The sequence below is a fragment of the Meles meles genome, chromosome 6, assembly GCF_922984935.1.
Source record: "Meles meles chromosome 6, mMelMel3.1 paternal haplotype, whole genome shotgun sequence".
Lineage (NCBI taxonomy): Eukaryota > Metazoa > Chordata > Mammalia > Carnivora > Mustelidae > Meles > Meles meles.
In genome coordinates, this window is record NC_060071.1 from 46951392 (window position 1) to 46966542 (window position 15151).

At 40.7% G+C, this 15151-nt stretch overlaps 1 protein-coding gene across 9 annotated transcripts in view; it reads left to right on the top strand.

Moving 5' to 3' along the window:
- TLN2 (talin 2) overlaps positions 1-15151 on the top strand; it is a 424186-nt gene that overhangs the window by 241770 nt on the left and 167265 nt on the right. For all 9 annotated transcript variants that reach the window (XM_046008087.1, XM_046008086.1, XM_046008085.1 and 6 more), the window contains 2 exons: positions 4800-4863; positions 5889-5993. In XM_046008087.1, the coding sequence (XP_045864043.1) occupies positions 4800-4863; positions 5889-5993 (169 nt within the window). The remainder of the gene's footprint in view (positions 1-4799; positions 4864-5888; positions 5994-15151) is intronic.

Genomic DNA, 15151 nt, shown 5'->3' on the forward strand with positions numbered 1-15151 from the left:
TGTCAAATAAATAAAAATCTTTAAAAAAAAAAAAAAAAGGATTTCTGAGCCTGTACAACTGCAAATTTATCCTAACACCTAAGAAAATTAACAATAATTCTGTAATACCATTTAATACCCAGTCTTTGTTAAATTTCTCCCCAGTGTCTCAAAAATACTGTTTTTACTTAATATCAGAATTTAAGCAAGGTCTACAAATTTTATTTGCTTCATAGAGTTTTTTTTGTTTTTGTTTTTGTTTTTTTTTTTTAAAGATTTTATTTATTTATTTGACAGAGAGAGATCACAAGTAGACAGAGAGGCAGGCAGAGAGAGAGAGAGGGAAGCAGGCTCGCTGCTGAGCAGAGAGCCCGATGCGGGACTCGATCCCAGGACCCTGAGATCATGACCTGAGCCGAAGGCAGCGGCTTAATCCACTGAGATGCAGTGCACACACCATATAATTTACCCATTTACAGTGTACAGTACAGTGTTTTTCCGTGTATTCACAAGACTGAGCACCCCTCACACAATCTAATTTCAGAGCGCTTTTATCCCTCCTAATAAAAGCCTTGTCTCTTAGCAACCACTCCTCAGTAACCCCACGCCCATCCTGGCCTCTGCAAGTGCTGATCCTAACTATCTCTATAGATTTGCTTCTTCTGAACTTTTCCTATGGAATGGAAGTCATACAATTTGTGGTCTTTTTTGATGGGCTTCTTTCGCTTAGCACAGGGTTTCTATGTTGGCATTTATATCCTGCGTCATTCATTTTTATTGCTGAGTAATGTTCTGTTGTATGGATCAACTACATTTGACTTCTCTGTTCATCAGTTGATGGGACATTTGAGTTGTCTCTACCTTTTTTTTTTTTTAAAGATTTTATTTATTTGATAGAGAGAGATCACAAGTAGATAGAGAGGCAGACAGAGAGAGAGAGAGAGAGAGAGAGAGAGGGAGGGAAGCAGGCTCCCTGCAGAGCAGAGAGCCCGATGCGGTACTCGATTCCAGGACCCTGAGATCATGACCTGAGCCGAAGGCAGCGGCTTAACCCACTGAGCCACCCAGGCGCCCCTGAGTTGTCTCTACCTTTTAGCTGTTAGGAATACTACTATGAGGGCTCCTGGGTGGCTCAGTCATTGAGTGTCTGCCTTTGGCTGGGGTCATGATCTCAGACCCAGAGTCCTGGGATCGAGCCCCGCATTGGGCTCCTTGCTCAAGTGGGGAGCCTGCTTCTCCCTCTCCCACTCCCCCTGCTTGTGTTCCCTTTCTCGCTATGTCTCTCTCTATCAAATAAATAAATCCTAAAAAAAGGAAAGAAAGCATTAAAAAAAAGGAATACTACTATGACATTCATGTACAAATGTTTAGACATGTCTTCATTTTTCCTGGCTACCTGCCTAGGAGTAGAACTGCTGTTTAATATTTTGAGGAAGTACCAGGTTGTTTCCAACAACAGCCGTCCCATTTTATATTCCCCTCAGCAATGCATGATGATTCCAATTTCTCCAGATCCTCATCAACACTTGTTCATCTTTTTTATTGTAACCACTTAAGTGGGTGTGTGGTATTGTACTGTAATTTTTTTTTTAATTTCCCTGATGGCTACTGAAGTTAAGCATATTTTCATGTGCTTTTTGGCCAATTGTATATCTTCTTCAGAAAAAATGTTTTTATAGATCCCTTCCCCATTTTTTAATTGGGTTGTCTTTTCAATTTTCAGTTGTGAAATTGCTTATGTATTCAGGATACAAGTCCCTTACCAGATATTTAATTTGCAATATTTTCTCCCATTCTGTGGGCTGCTTCTTCACTTTCTTGGTCGTGTCACTTGGAGTTCCAAAGTTTTTATTCTGATGTAGTCCTACTTTTTTTTCCTTTTGCTGCATGTGCTTTCGGTATCATATCTTAAGTGTCACCCTGACTCAATGTCATAAAGGTTTGTTCCTATATTCTAAAAGTTTAACAATTTTAGCTTAAATGTAGGTCTCTGATCCCTTTTGAATGAATTTTTGCATTTGGTGTGAAGTAGAGGGTCCAACTTCATTGCTTTGCTCATGGATAGCTGGTTGTCTCAGCACCATTTGTTGAAAAGACTATTCTTTTCCCATTAAAAACCCATTCCCTTTGCTGAAAATCGCCTGGCTGTAAAGGTTAATTTCGAGACAGTCGATTCTATTCCATTGACCTGTCTACTCTTATATCTGTTCTCCACTGTCTTTATTACTGTAACTTTGTAGTAAATATGTTTTTTGAAACTCTATCAATCTCTTACTGTGTCCTCTTTTTCACCTCTACCACCAAGCCATTTATTTTGAGGGACCTGGGTGATTTTTATAGAATTGCCCTAGTTGGCATTGGGCTGATCATGTCCTGGTGTGTCCCTTACTGTGTTCTTCCATCTCTCGTTTCGTAAATAATATTTAGATTTCACATCTTAATTAAATTCAGGTTAAATTATATATTGTTCTTTCTTGCCAAGAATACTTCCTGTTACATCAGTTAGGAGGCGTGTGCTGTCTGGTTATCCCACTTTTTTTTTTTTTTTTTAGGTTTTATTTATTTATTTGACAGAGAGATCACAAGTAGGCAGAGAGGCAGGCAGAGAGAGAGAGAGAGGAGGAAGCAGGCCCCCTGCTGAGCAGAGAGCCCGACTCTGGGCTCAATCCCAGGACCCTGGGACCATGACCTGGTTATCCCACTTTTATTAATAATAAAATTGAGTAAGTGGATTTGAATCAGACTGAACTATCTCCTATAAAGTTCCCCATCAACTTGTCAGTTGTTGGTTTTAGCAGCCACTCTGGTGTGTTTGGAGGAGGTATAAAATGATGATTTTTGGCCTCCTTTTATTCCTTCTGTATTTGTTAGCTTTGTTACTTTAAGTTTATCAGTTTTTTCAGTAGGAGTTGGTGCCCTAGCTACCTGTTAACGTGACCAATAATTATTTTAAAGGATCTTTATGGAATTTTTATATGTCTGTGCTTTTACCCATTGTGGTCATCATTCTTTCCGACACTCTAATTGCCCCATCACATGAAATTAACTATATGATCTGTAGGATTTACTTGGAAATAATCCAGTGCAGGGGATGGTATGAAGGAGTAGATGAGTTGGGAATGTCCATGAATTAAAATTGTTGGAACTGGATGGTGGGTTCGTGATATTGTTAGATCTTTTTCCTTTGTATAAGGTTTTTAAAAATCATCTGTTATTGGCCAGTGGTTACCCCTTGATGTCAGTCTAGTGTCATTTTTTTTTAAGATTTTATTTATTTATTTGACAGATCACAAGTAGGCAGAGAGGCAGGCAGAGAGAGAGGGGTGGGGGAAGCAGGCTCCCTGCTCAATCCCAGGACCCTGGAATCATGACCTGAGCAAAGGCAGAAGCCTTAACCCACTGAGCCACCCAGGTGTCCCGGTCTAGTGTCATTTTGATAGCTTCTTTGAGCTCAGGCATAAGAAGCCCCAAGAACATTCAATACATTTCCTGCTTCAGAGTTAGAAGCAGTCACTTCTCCAGGGATCCCTGATTCTTTTTAGTGGGAAACAGTATTTGGAGGCTACCTGATGGAGAACCTGGCAATGCCACCAGGTAGGCCTTGTCCTTAGCTTCCTCAGTGGACACACTAAAAAATGTTTTCCAGAAAAGAATGAATCAGACATTCAGATCGGTATTTCCAATTCAAATGAAAGATTACCGGGTTTTCATTTAACTTTTCTTTCTTTCTTTTTTTTTCTTTTTTCTTTATTTTGATCTATTTCATGCTAAAAAGTTTGGTTTCTAACAGCTACTTTTACATTATCGTAATTATATATGACATCCTACTTCTATATAATGTAATAACCTAATTTTATAGTGTGTGTGTGTATTTATGTGTTGAGAGGGGAGAAGTTACAGTTTAAAAATAATGTTATCAATTTTTAGTATGTCCTCTATGGTTCATTTTATCTTTAAAACGTGTCTCGCTAGAGATGTATAGTCAAAAGACTGTTTTTCATAGTTATTTGAAATCACTTTTCTTCCTGTGGTTATGCTATCAACTTGATACCCTGCTAAGTCCATTTGTTTCAGTTTGCTTTAGATTTTTAGATGTTGAATTTACCCCCTCTTTGTCATTTCAAGTGATTCTAAGGTGGTACCACAACACAAGGGATATCCAGAAGTTTCGTTTGCGTCCTTATTCCTTCACCCCGTGTTTCCCTTCTTCCCATAGAGAATCATTTTAATTAGTACTAGATGTATGCTTGTATTGTTTTAGAAAATACATCTATTTTTTAAAGATTTACTACTGTATCTTAGAGAGAGCCAGTGTATGTGAAAGAATAGGGGGAAGGAAAGAGAGAGAGGGTCTTCAAGCTGACTCCCCACTGAGCATGGAGCCCAACGTGGGGTTCGATCTCACAACCCATGAGATCATGACCTGAGCTGAAACCAAGAATCAGAAGCTTAACCAACTGAGCCACCTGGCACCCCTAAAAATACATACTAACCATATAAAATGAAAAATGCTTTCCTCCCTGTATCACAAAGGACAGTATACTCTACACTTTTGCACCCTTTGCTCTCCCACTTTACAGTGCATCATGGAAATTCTTTCTTTTTTAACCTTGTTGGTTTGGTCCTTTGTATCAGACTGGTTTTATATTTGTGTCCTCTTTAAGTATATTATGGGATGGGGCACTCTGTTCCTAATTGTGCCATCAGATACTGGGAGAGTTAGTGACTTCGCTGAGTTATACCGAAAGTCTCTTTTCTTTCCTTCTCATCATAGAATAAATGGCTTATTTTTATTTTTTTATTTTTGTTCTCTTTCTCAGTCTGAAGGAATTCCTGCCCAAAGAATACATCAAGCAGAGAGGAGCTGAAAAGAGAATATTTCAGGTATTGGAAATGTACAGAACTTTATTATTCTCCTTACTCACTAACGTCGTCTGTTAGTATGAGAGGGGCCTCTGCACGTGCTGGGTTAGTACCCCATACATGTGTTCTGCTTCTATGATAAATGATTAGTGACTCCAGAGTGAAGAAGCTGACAAATCTACTTTGGGCAGATTTATTATCTTAATCCATATGTTCTTGCTAAAGGTTACTTAGTCCTTCTGAGAAAAAAATGTGCATGCATTTAATTTCAAAGGCATTATCTTGATAGTGTCAGAACAAGGTGATTTGCTCTTAAAATGCACTGAAGAAGCAGCTACAAGTAGCTTCTTTGTCTTGATATTTGTTCTTTGAAGCTTAGAATTTGGAAACTGGTGTCTTTTTAAAATTCAGGGTTTTTTTCCCCTCAACGTCAGAGAGTTCTCTCTTCCTGGCAAACACTAAGAAAAGCCCTATGCTCAATTCTACCATAAAACAATCACTCCAGTGAATCCAAAATATTAAAGTCTTCTTTGGCATTGAAATGTAAATTCCAGTTGAAGTAGAAATGTCATGTGTTCATATATTGGTCTTGATTCCAGGCACTCTGATGTGTAGGCATTTCTATACCCTGCTCTTTGGAAAACCTTGTATTTTGGATGTATGTTAGAATGATACCTCTCCTGGAGAAATTATTTTAGCTCTCATTGAAAGCTTTGGTTCTGAACCTTTGGGAATGCGGAGTTCTTCCAAAAGTGGATTACACTTTGGATTCTGGTCTGCCATGCTACACAGCATGAATTGTTGCCCGTAGGTGTGAAATATCTAGGGAGTTTGGGTTCCAGTTTTCATTAGGAAGCCCTGCACTTGAGCTGTCTCTGTGCTCTGGTCCTTGGTCAGCTGGTACATGTGTCACAAAGGGTCTCCGACACAAACGTCAGTGACCGATCACTTGTAGCGACTGTGTGTGCCATATATCATAAGCACCTCTACCAAGTCCACGTGCTGGCAGAGCTGCAATAACAGGTCCTTGCTGCTGTCACTTGTAGGAGCATAAGAACTGTGGAGAGATGAGTGAAATAGAAGCCAAGGTCAAATATGTCAAACTCGCCCGATCCCTCCGGACGTACGGTGTGTCCTTTTTCCTGGTGAAGGTAAGTTGGGCAGTGGGCAAGGTGCAGAGGGTTGTTGGCTGGCAAGCTTGCTTTGTGGTCCCGAGACCCCTAGCATTTGCAGAGGTAACATCTGGCCAGTGGTCACCTGCGTTTAGCCCATGGAGCAGACCCGAAGTGTGTAAGCTGTAAGGCTAGTGAGTGAGCCTGGCTGCCTGTGGGCCTCTAGGCACTTGTGTCTTGGCCTGGTACACTGTAGTGCTATAAAGTCACTGAAGGAGTACGTTTATGTCTACTTGTTATTACTTTCCTTTGAAAATGTCTCACTTAAGATTACTAAGAGTGCTCTGGACTAAGTGAAGGCTGTCGATCTCTACATACCGAATTGAGTTAATGTGGTAAATAGGGTACTTACTTTGTATACTTTCAGGTGGGCTTTGGGATTTTCTGTGGCCTTCCGATCTGATTTCATGGGAATTGTTTGCCTTCCTACTAGAAGGAAAGAGGTGGGTCTTTGGAATTCAAGACTGAGGCCCTCTACGGGTGTGTTCTTAGGTGGACTGATAAGCTTTTTGTAGAGCCTGACCTCACATACTCTATTAGTCATCTCACTAATAGGTTTCATTGATTGCCATTTGTTTTGCTGTGACTCTTGGCTTCCTGCCTCTTGTTCTTGGCCCTGGAAGAAAACTACACCATGTTAAGTTTCTCAGGTTGCTTGAGGCAAAGGAAAGTGTTACCAGCTGTGGGGCAGCTGCCCCCAGGGACAGATGTCCCAAAGCCCAAGTCAGGGTGCTTTAAGAATCGTGCTTTGCTCAATGCTAAAGAGAACTAAAGAAGAAGAAACTTACATTGTCCTCTAGGATGTTTAGGGGTAGAGATCTTTTCTTGACTCTACTCATTGGAGAAAGCTGCTTCATTGGGAGTGAGGAGCAACAAAGATGTTACAGTGAAGAAGGGGAAACACTTCTTACCGATGACTGACTTAAACCAGACAGCTCTTGGTCTTATACCCCAGAATGCTGAGGCCCTTGCAAATGATGAAAGCATAGGTGAATCACTTTGTCTTTCAGAAAATCATATAGAAGTTGAATTTTTCATATTTAGTGTGAGATTTAAACTGTCAGTGAATTTTTGCCTGGGGCTGATGCATTGTAGGTAAGAATGGCTCCATTTCCCTGGAATGACTCTGCTGCCTTAGCTGAGGTGAGCCCATCTGACCTGTAGTCACCTACATCCTACTTTATCCTGCTAACTCTGCCATCCTCACCATGAGCAGATGGCGAGATCTGCTTGTTTTAGAAGAAAAAGCTGTTTTTCATTTATTATTCTGAAGAACAGTAGATGGCAGATGAGTTCCAATACCTCATAGGGACAAAGGTAAAACAAATTTTGAGCATGTCCAGTGCTTCGGTCTCAGTTTCCATGCTTTCTTGAGGTTTCCTATAGTCTTTTATGTATGAAATTAATTCTCGTATTCATATTGTTTTCCATCAACCCCATCACACTTGATACAGTCAGTTTCAGTGATGTGCATGTAAGTCAGTAAATTTAGGAAAATACATAGCACACAGCAAACTAAATGTAATTATGAAAAGCACTTGAACAGCAAGGTCCAGAAAAAAATAAACTGTTCTCCAAGGCTAATTTTAGGGCCTGAGAAAAATCTGTCTATGGCTAGAATAATTAGAGGTAGAACACAGATCTTCTGGTTATTGCAAGGTCTTGTAGATTTGGTTAAATGAAAACTTCTTTCACAAAAGTATTTAAGACAAAATAAGAAAGTAGTGGGAATTTCCTTCCTTCATTCCTCTCTCCCTTCCTTTCTCCTTTTCTTCTTTTCAAGTCTTTATTTTTTATTTTTAAAAAAGATTTTATTGATTGATTGATTGATTGATTTGTCAGAGAGAGAAAGCGAGCGAGCACATAAGCAGGCAGAGTGGCAGGCAGAGGCAGAGAGAGAAGCAGGCTCCCTGCAAAGCAAGGAGCCTGATGCAGGACTCGATCCCAGGACCCTGGGATCATGGCCTGAGCTGAAGACAGCAGCTTAACCAACTGAGCCACCCGGGCATCCCTATTTTTTATTTATTTTTTTTTTTAACTTACATGCCTTTGGAGAAAGGCCAGGATCAACTTTATTTAGTATGCATGTTAGGTATTCGGATTTTGATTTTCTTTAGTTTTATTTTTTGTCACTTTATGGAAATGAGCACACTGCCCACTTTAATTTTTTGCTCAGTGGTCTCATTCATATACATTTTATTTTAGAATTTGTTTTGATAGGGGCACATGGCTGGCTCATTTGGTTGAGGATCTGACTCTTGATCTCAGCTCAGGTTATGAGATTGAGCTCCATGCTGGGCTAGAGCCTGCTTAGAATTCTCTGTCTCCTTCTCCCTCTGCCCCCCACTCACGCATGCACATGTTTGCTCTCTCAAAAAAGAAAATTGATTTTGATAAATAGTTTGTATGACTGCAGTTGTATTATTTTCCAAGTAGTACTGTTGAGAATTCAGGAGTAATTTAATACTATGGGCTAATGAACCTTGTAAATCAAATCAATAGGTCAAATAAGATGGCTTCATACATGGTGAACTATCTGGAAAAGAAAGACAGAAAACAATTCCATCTATAATAGTATCAAAAACAATAAATTACTTAGGAATAAATTTAACCAAGCACATGAAAGATCTATATACTAAAAACTTTTAGACACTGGTGAAAGAAATTAAAGACAATACAAATAAATGGAAGGATATCCCATGTTCATGGATTAGAAGAGCAAATATTATTAAATGGTCCATTCACTTAGCATAATTTTCAGCCTCCTGATCTCTGTACATGCTATAACAATATATAGTCATTTTAACTTTTAGATTTATTTTTAAATTGAGTAAATTGTTCAAGTACAAGATATATGTCAACAATATGAAAAAACAGTTTGTGTGTATTGATAAGTGCAGTCATTTAGAATAGATGATGAAAAGAGATCCTATGCGGAACAGCAGACACGAACAAAAATTGCATGGCTTAAGGGATAATAAGTTTTTTAAAGGCATAAGTAACAGATTTCTCTAGAAACCCAACCTAAACATACCATACCATTGAATTGTGGAGGAGTTTCATTGGCATCATTTAGGAAGTTAAAAGTGAGTGATTCTAGCTTCTCATTCACTACTTCTATAGGCTGTTAGAAATTTAAGTAAGTCATTGAAATTATAATTTCTGAAACATATTGATATTGAACACACTTAATCATACCACATGGCCTTAGGATTAATCATAGATAGTTTCAAAGTAGTTAGATATATTTACAGGCACTTCTATCATATTTTTTTCCATATCCATGAAAACATTGACCTAATATTCAGAGCATTATACTTGGTTGTTATCAAAGAAAGTGCTTGGGGATTGGAGTCAGGAAGATTGGCCTGTCATCCAGGATGGTGACACCCCTATGTGGGAAATAGCAGCAACTCCTATAACTTTGAGAGATATCCATAACCTTCCTCAGGCTCAGTTTCTTCATCTGGAAAGTGGGTGTGATAATGCCTTACAGAGCTCTAGTGAAGATTAAGTGAGATAATTATATGTAAAGAAATGTGGACCCTGGTGAGGGGTGACTGGGTGGCTCAGTCAGTTAAGGGCCTGCCTTTGGCTCAGGTCATGATCTTAGGGTCCTGGGATTGAGCCTCCCTCTCATAGGAAACCTGCTTCTTGCTTTCTTCCCTGCTTGTGCTCTCTCTCCCTCTCTCTCTCAAATAAATAAATAAAATCTTAAAGAAAAAATGTAATGCCTGAAAAATAAGGCTATTTGATAACTTTTGGATTATCCCTTAACCCTTGTCACATCTCCCTCATCCCTGGCTCCTGATTCTTCCAACCTGTAATTGCCTTTTAGCACCTATGGCGTAGTGCAAGAGTTGGCAAACTTCTCTAGTAAAAGGTCAAGTGGTATCTTGGGCTTTACAGGCTATACTGTTCATCTCTGTCCATGTGGCCTAAAAGTAACCATAGGCAATACGTAAATGAATGACCATGGTTAGGTTCCTATAAAGCTATATTTATAGGCTCTGAAATTTCAATTCCATATAATTTTCACATGTCACACAGTATTAATCCTCTTGTGGGTTTTGGGTTTTTTTTCCCCCAACCACTTAAAAATGGAAAATTCACTCTTAGCTGTCAGGCCACAAAAAAGCAGGCAAAAAGCTGGGGTTAGCACTGGCTTTAGTTTGCTGATTCTAATATAGAGAATGTATATAAGCCATTTAATGAATCCACAGGGAATGGCTTTATGTGGCAGTATTCCCAATGGCTAAGAACATAAGCTTTCAAAAGAAACACCTAGATTTGGATTCTGCCTATGCCACTTAGTTTTACCTTAGATAAGTTACTTTACCTTCTGTCTATGCATGTTTGCTCACCTATAAAATTGTCTTTTTTTGAGGTTTAAATAAGATAACAGAGAAAGGTGGACTGTGGCGTGTAAGAGCCTAATGAATGGAAGCTGTAAATGTCTACAGTCTTCCTCTTAGAGGGACTTCTTTTACATTTTACCTTGATACCCTAACCAAAACCCCATAAGCAATGGTAAGCCATTTCCAATGACCTGCAAAGGATCTTGTTTCACACCAGGAAATTCTTGTGTAAACCTTCCTCCTCATTTATAAATTTGTCTTTTAACTCTCTCTGTAGCCACAGCCAGAGCTCTGAGATGTAAGATACCTGGGGAACTGACCCTCTTCTCCCCTTAACTACAGAAGCATTACAGAGGGCATTTGGAACCTCTCTCAGAACTGTGAGTTAAGTTGAATAGATGACCAGTTTTAGAGAAAAATGGCTAATGAACAGGATCTTTAACACTGTTTTGCTCTTTTTTTTTTTTTAAGTTTTATTTATTTAAAGGATCTCTCCACGCGGTGTGGAGCTTGAATCCACTACCCCGAGATCAAGAGCCACGTGCTCCTTCAGCTGAGCCAGCGAGGTGCCCCTAACACCATGTTGCTCTTAACCAGCCGTCCCTTTCTGCCATGCCCCTAAGAGAAATAATTGTACTGATCACACAGCAGAGCAGGCAAGCCCACACTTTGGCACCAAGCCAAGGTCGAATTCCAGTGAGCACAGCTGGATCACAGGCTTAGGCCTCGTCAAAGTTAGGGTCCTCGAGCTAGAGCATGCCAGAGCGCAACCCACCTTCATCCCTTCACTCAATTCTGAATCTCCCATGTGGGACACAGGTGATCTAAGAATCTGCCTGTCTCTGCACATGGGAGAAGAGCTGGAAGAAGAGCAGGCTTAACCACAGCCAGCCGCCAGTTTTTTTGGGTTTTGTTTGTTTGTTTTTTATATTTATTTCTTTAAATTCAATTAACCAATATATAGTACACCATTTTTTTCATGTTTTTACATTTATTTATTTAAATTTAGTTAGCCAGCATGCGGTATTGAGTGATTCATTAGTTGCGTACAACACCCAGTGCTCATCATGTTGTGTTCCCTCCTCAGTGCCCATCACCGGCTACCCCATCCCCCAACCCCGCCCACACACCTTCTGCAGCCCTCAGTTTGCTTCTCAGAGTCAAGAGTGGGTCTTGGCTTGAAGCCACAGTGATGGCTGAGATGTGTTTGAAAGAGGAGGGGCAGGGCTTGTTAATGAAGCCTGCCTTCTCTTGGTAGAATGCATTCCTTCTCAGGCTTCTAAGTTATGCAAGCTCAAGACATCTTCCAAACAAAACCAACCTAATGAGGACCACCTGGAAAGAAATTTCTGCAGCATGGCAGCAGCTACAGTCTCTGTGTGTGTCTGTGCTTGAGAGACAGGACTTTGCGGGGCCTGCCTAGCCTGCTTGCTTAGCTGGAGAGAAAAGGACGCTGGTCTCTGTAGCTGAAGTTGGCAAGGCTGGGTGGACTGAGCTGTGTGGGATATGGGGAGGAAGAGGAAACTTCTCCAAGCATGCCGGCTCTCCCACTGTGGGTCTAAGGCAGGTCTTGGGGGAAAAACCAGTGTGGCTCACCCTGAGCTGAGCCTTTCACTCTTCTGACTTTCTCCAGCTGCTCTGCATTTTGTGGGTAGGCCCTGAAATCATTTGATCCCTTGACAGTGGTCTCTCTTGCTGGGTTGCAGCATATTCTGCATTTCTTCTGCCCTCCTCTGCCTAATCCTGATCTTCTGATGGAATGCTTACTGTATGTTGTTAGCATGTTCCTCATGACTCCCTCTCCTGACCAGAATGAGCTTGACATGAGCCAGGGTAATCCATCACAATTCTGTGTTCCTGCACCCCAAAGCCCCCCGCCCGCCGGGAGGTGCAGATGGAAAAGGCTAAAGGCAACAGCTGCAAACCTTAGTTTATTTCAGATCCCCTTCTGGGTCCCAGCAGCTGGGCTCGTGCCAGCCCTGTGTGGCTAACTGCCTAGAACCTCTTCACCTCAATCTCTGTGTGGCTTCTGGAGGCAAGTTGGACTAGCCATCATTTTCCACCTTGATTTCATTGCTTTCACCCCTTGCAGAACCGGCCTCTCTTTACAAAGAATCTGACACTTCCCGGTGGTTTTTTTAAGGACTGGGAGGTTCTTCCACTGCCCTATTCCCCTTGTCAGACACCCACACAGATTTCCAATCTGTTCTCTCCTCCTCCTGGGAAGAAGCTGGAGATGTGCCCTGACCTTGACTGTCGGATGGCTGATGAACCGCCCATGGGAGCTCGCAGCGATTTGTGTCTTCTCTGATTGCTTTCACCAGAGATGAGTACACGGTGGTAGACAGTTTGCCTTTTTTTTTTTTTTAAGATTTTTTTATTTATTTAATTGACAGAGAGAGATCACAAGCAGACAGAGAGGCAGGCAGAGAGAGAGGGAAGCAGGCTCGCTGCTGAGCAGAGAGCCCTATGCGGGACTCGATCCCAGGACTCCGAGATCATGACCTGAGCCGAAGGCAGCGGCTTAACCCACTGAGCCACCCAGGCGCCCGACAGTTTGCTTTTGAAGTCAGAGGCGTTTTTGAGCTACTCAAATTTGTGTTGCAGTCATGGCTTTACCACTCACTACTGTTTGCCTTGGATGAGTTGCTGGTCTCTTCATTTGCAAAATGCGGATGATGATACCAACATTTGAGGGATGCTCTGAAACTTAGTAGATAATATTTGTTAAATACCTAGCACATTTGCATTATTTTAAAATTGCCTATTCCTATGTATACATACATGATTTGTGTTCTCTAATTTGTATGTATCGTCCTCTGAGAATAGTAATTTAGGCATTGCTGCGTTTCAGCAAATATTTGGGAAGTTCTTTTTTTTCCTGGTAACTTTAGAAATAGATTTTTTTGGGGGCGCCTGGGTGGCTCAGTGGGTTAAGCCGCTGCCTTCGGCTCAGGTCATGATCTCAGGGTCCTGGGATCGAGTCCCGCATCGGGCTCTCTGCTCAGCAGCGAGCCTGCTTCCCTCTCTCTCTGCCTGCCTCTCTGTCTGCTTGTGATCTCTTTCTGTCAAGTAAATAAATAAAATCTTTTAAAAAAAAAAAAAAAGAAATAGATTTTTTTGTTTTTGTTTTTAAAAGAGGAGAGCCAGAGGAAGAGAAAGAGAGGGAGAGAGGGAGAGAAAGAGGAAAAAAGGGGAGAGGAGCAGAGTGAGAGGGAAAGAGAGAATCTTACACATGTTCCATACCCAGCACGGAGCCTGACGTAAATCTCGCAACGCGGAGATCATGACCGGAGTTGAAATGAAGAGTTGAATGCTTTAACTGACTGAGCCACCCAGCCGCCCCTGAAATAGATTTTTTGTTTTGTTTTATTTTGTTTTTTTAAATTTATTTGACAGGCAGAGATCACAAGTAGGCAGAGAGGCAGGCAGAGACAGAGAGGGAGGGAGGCAGGCTCCCCGCTGAGCAGAGAGCCCTAGATTATGACCTGAGCTGAAGGCAGAGGTTTTAACCCACTGAGCCACCCAGGCACCCCCAGAAAAAGATTTTTAAAGTAAAGTCTGGGGAATAAGGAAAACCACAGGAAAATAATACAAATAACTTGAGATGATAATTGTCACCACTTTACCATGTAGTGAAATTTTCATTTTTAAAGATCTTGTTTTGAATTTTATTTAAAAATTTCATTTTTAAAATTTTATTTCATGTACGGTTAAGCTATACAAATGGTTTTTATTTTTATTTTATGTTATGTTGCAAATTTGTTGCCTTGAATTCAATTGTTTTCCAATCATATGGTTTTTAATGGTTCTAGAATCATCTGTTATATGGGTATACCCTAAATAAGAACTCCCCTGTGGTTGAAAATTTGGGCTGTTTCCAGTTTTTCACTATGATAACTGTAGTTACACATAATCTTCTCACATTGCGAACTTCTTTTTGAGTAAATTGTTTTTATTAAAGTTAGCCAACACAGCACATCATTAGTTTCAGGTATAGTGTTTAATAATTCATCAGTTGCATATAAACCCCCAATGCTCATCACGTCACGTGCCCTCCTTAATGCCCATTTGAGTAACTCTCTAAAAAAAAGCTGTGTCAAAAGGGGGAACAGTTTTTTTATTATTTTTTAAGATTTTATTTACTTATTTGAGAGAGAGGAAGAGCACAGAGGGAGAGTGAGAGGGCGAAGCGGACTCCCTGCTGAGCAGAGAGCCCAATGTGGGACTCCATCCTAGGACCCTGGGATCACTACCTGAGCCAAAGGCAGATACATAACTGACTGAGCCACCCAGGCACCACAAAGGGGGGAACATTTTTATAGCTTTGGACCACTGTTGATGCATTTTCTTCCATAAAGGCTTTGCACATTAAATTCCCATCTATAGTGATTCTCTTTCATACCTTCTTCACTTCTGAGTATTAATTTTTTTTAAAAAACCTTCCATTTTAGTGGGGCACCTGGGTGGCTCAGTGGGTTGAAGCCTCTGCCTTCGGCTCAGGTCATGATCTCAGGGTCTTGGGATTGAGCCCCACATCGGGCTCTCTGCTCAGCAAGGGGCCTGCTTCCTCCTCTCTCTCTCTGCCTGCCTCTCTGCCTACTTGTGATCTCTATCTGTCAAATAAAAAAAAAGAGAAAAAAAAAACCTTCCATTTTAGTAAGTGAAAACTTAATCTAATTGCTTGTTTCTTACTTGATTTTTTCTCCTTTTTGTTTTATTTTTTTTCTTAATTTTTTATTTAATCACCTGGTGTTATTCACAGTAAATGCATTCCTT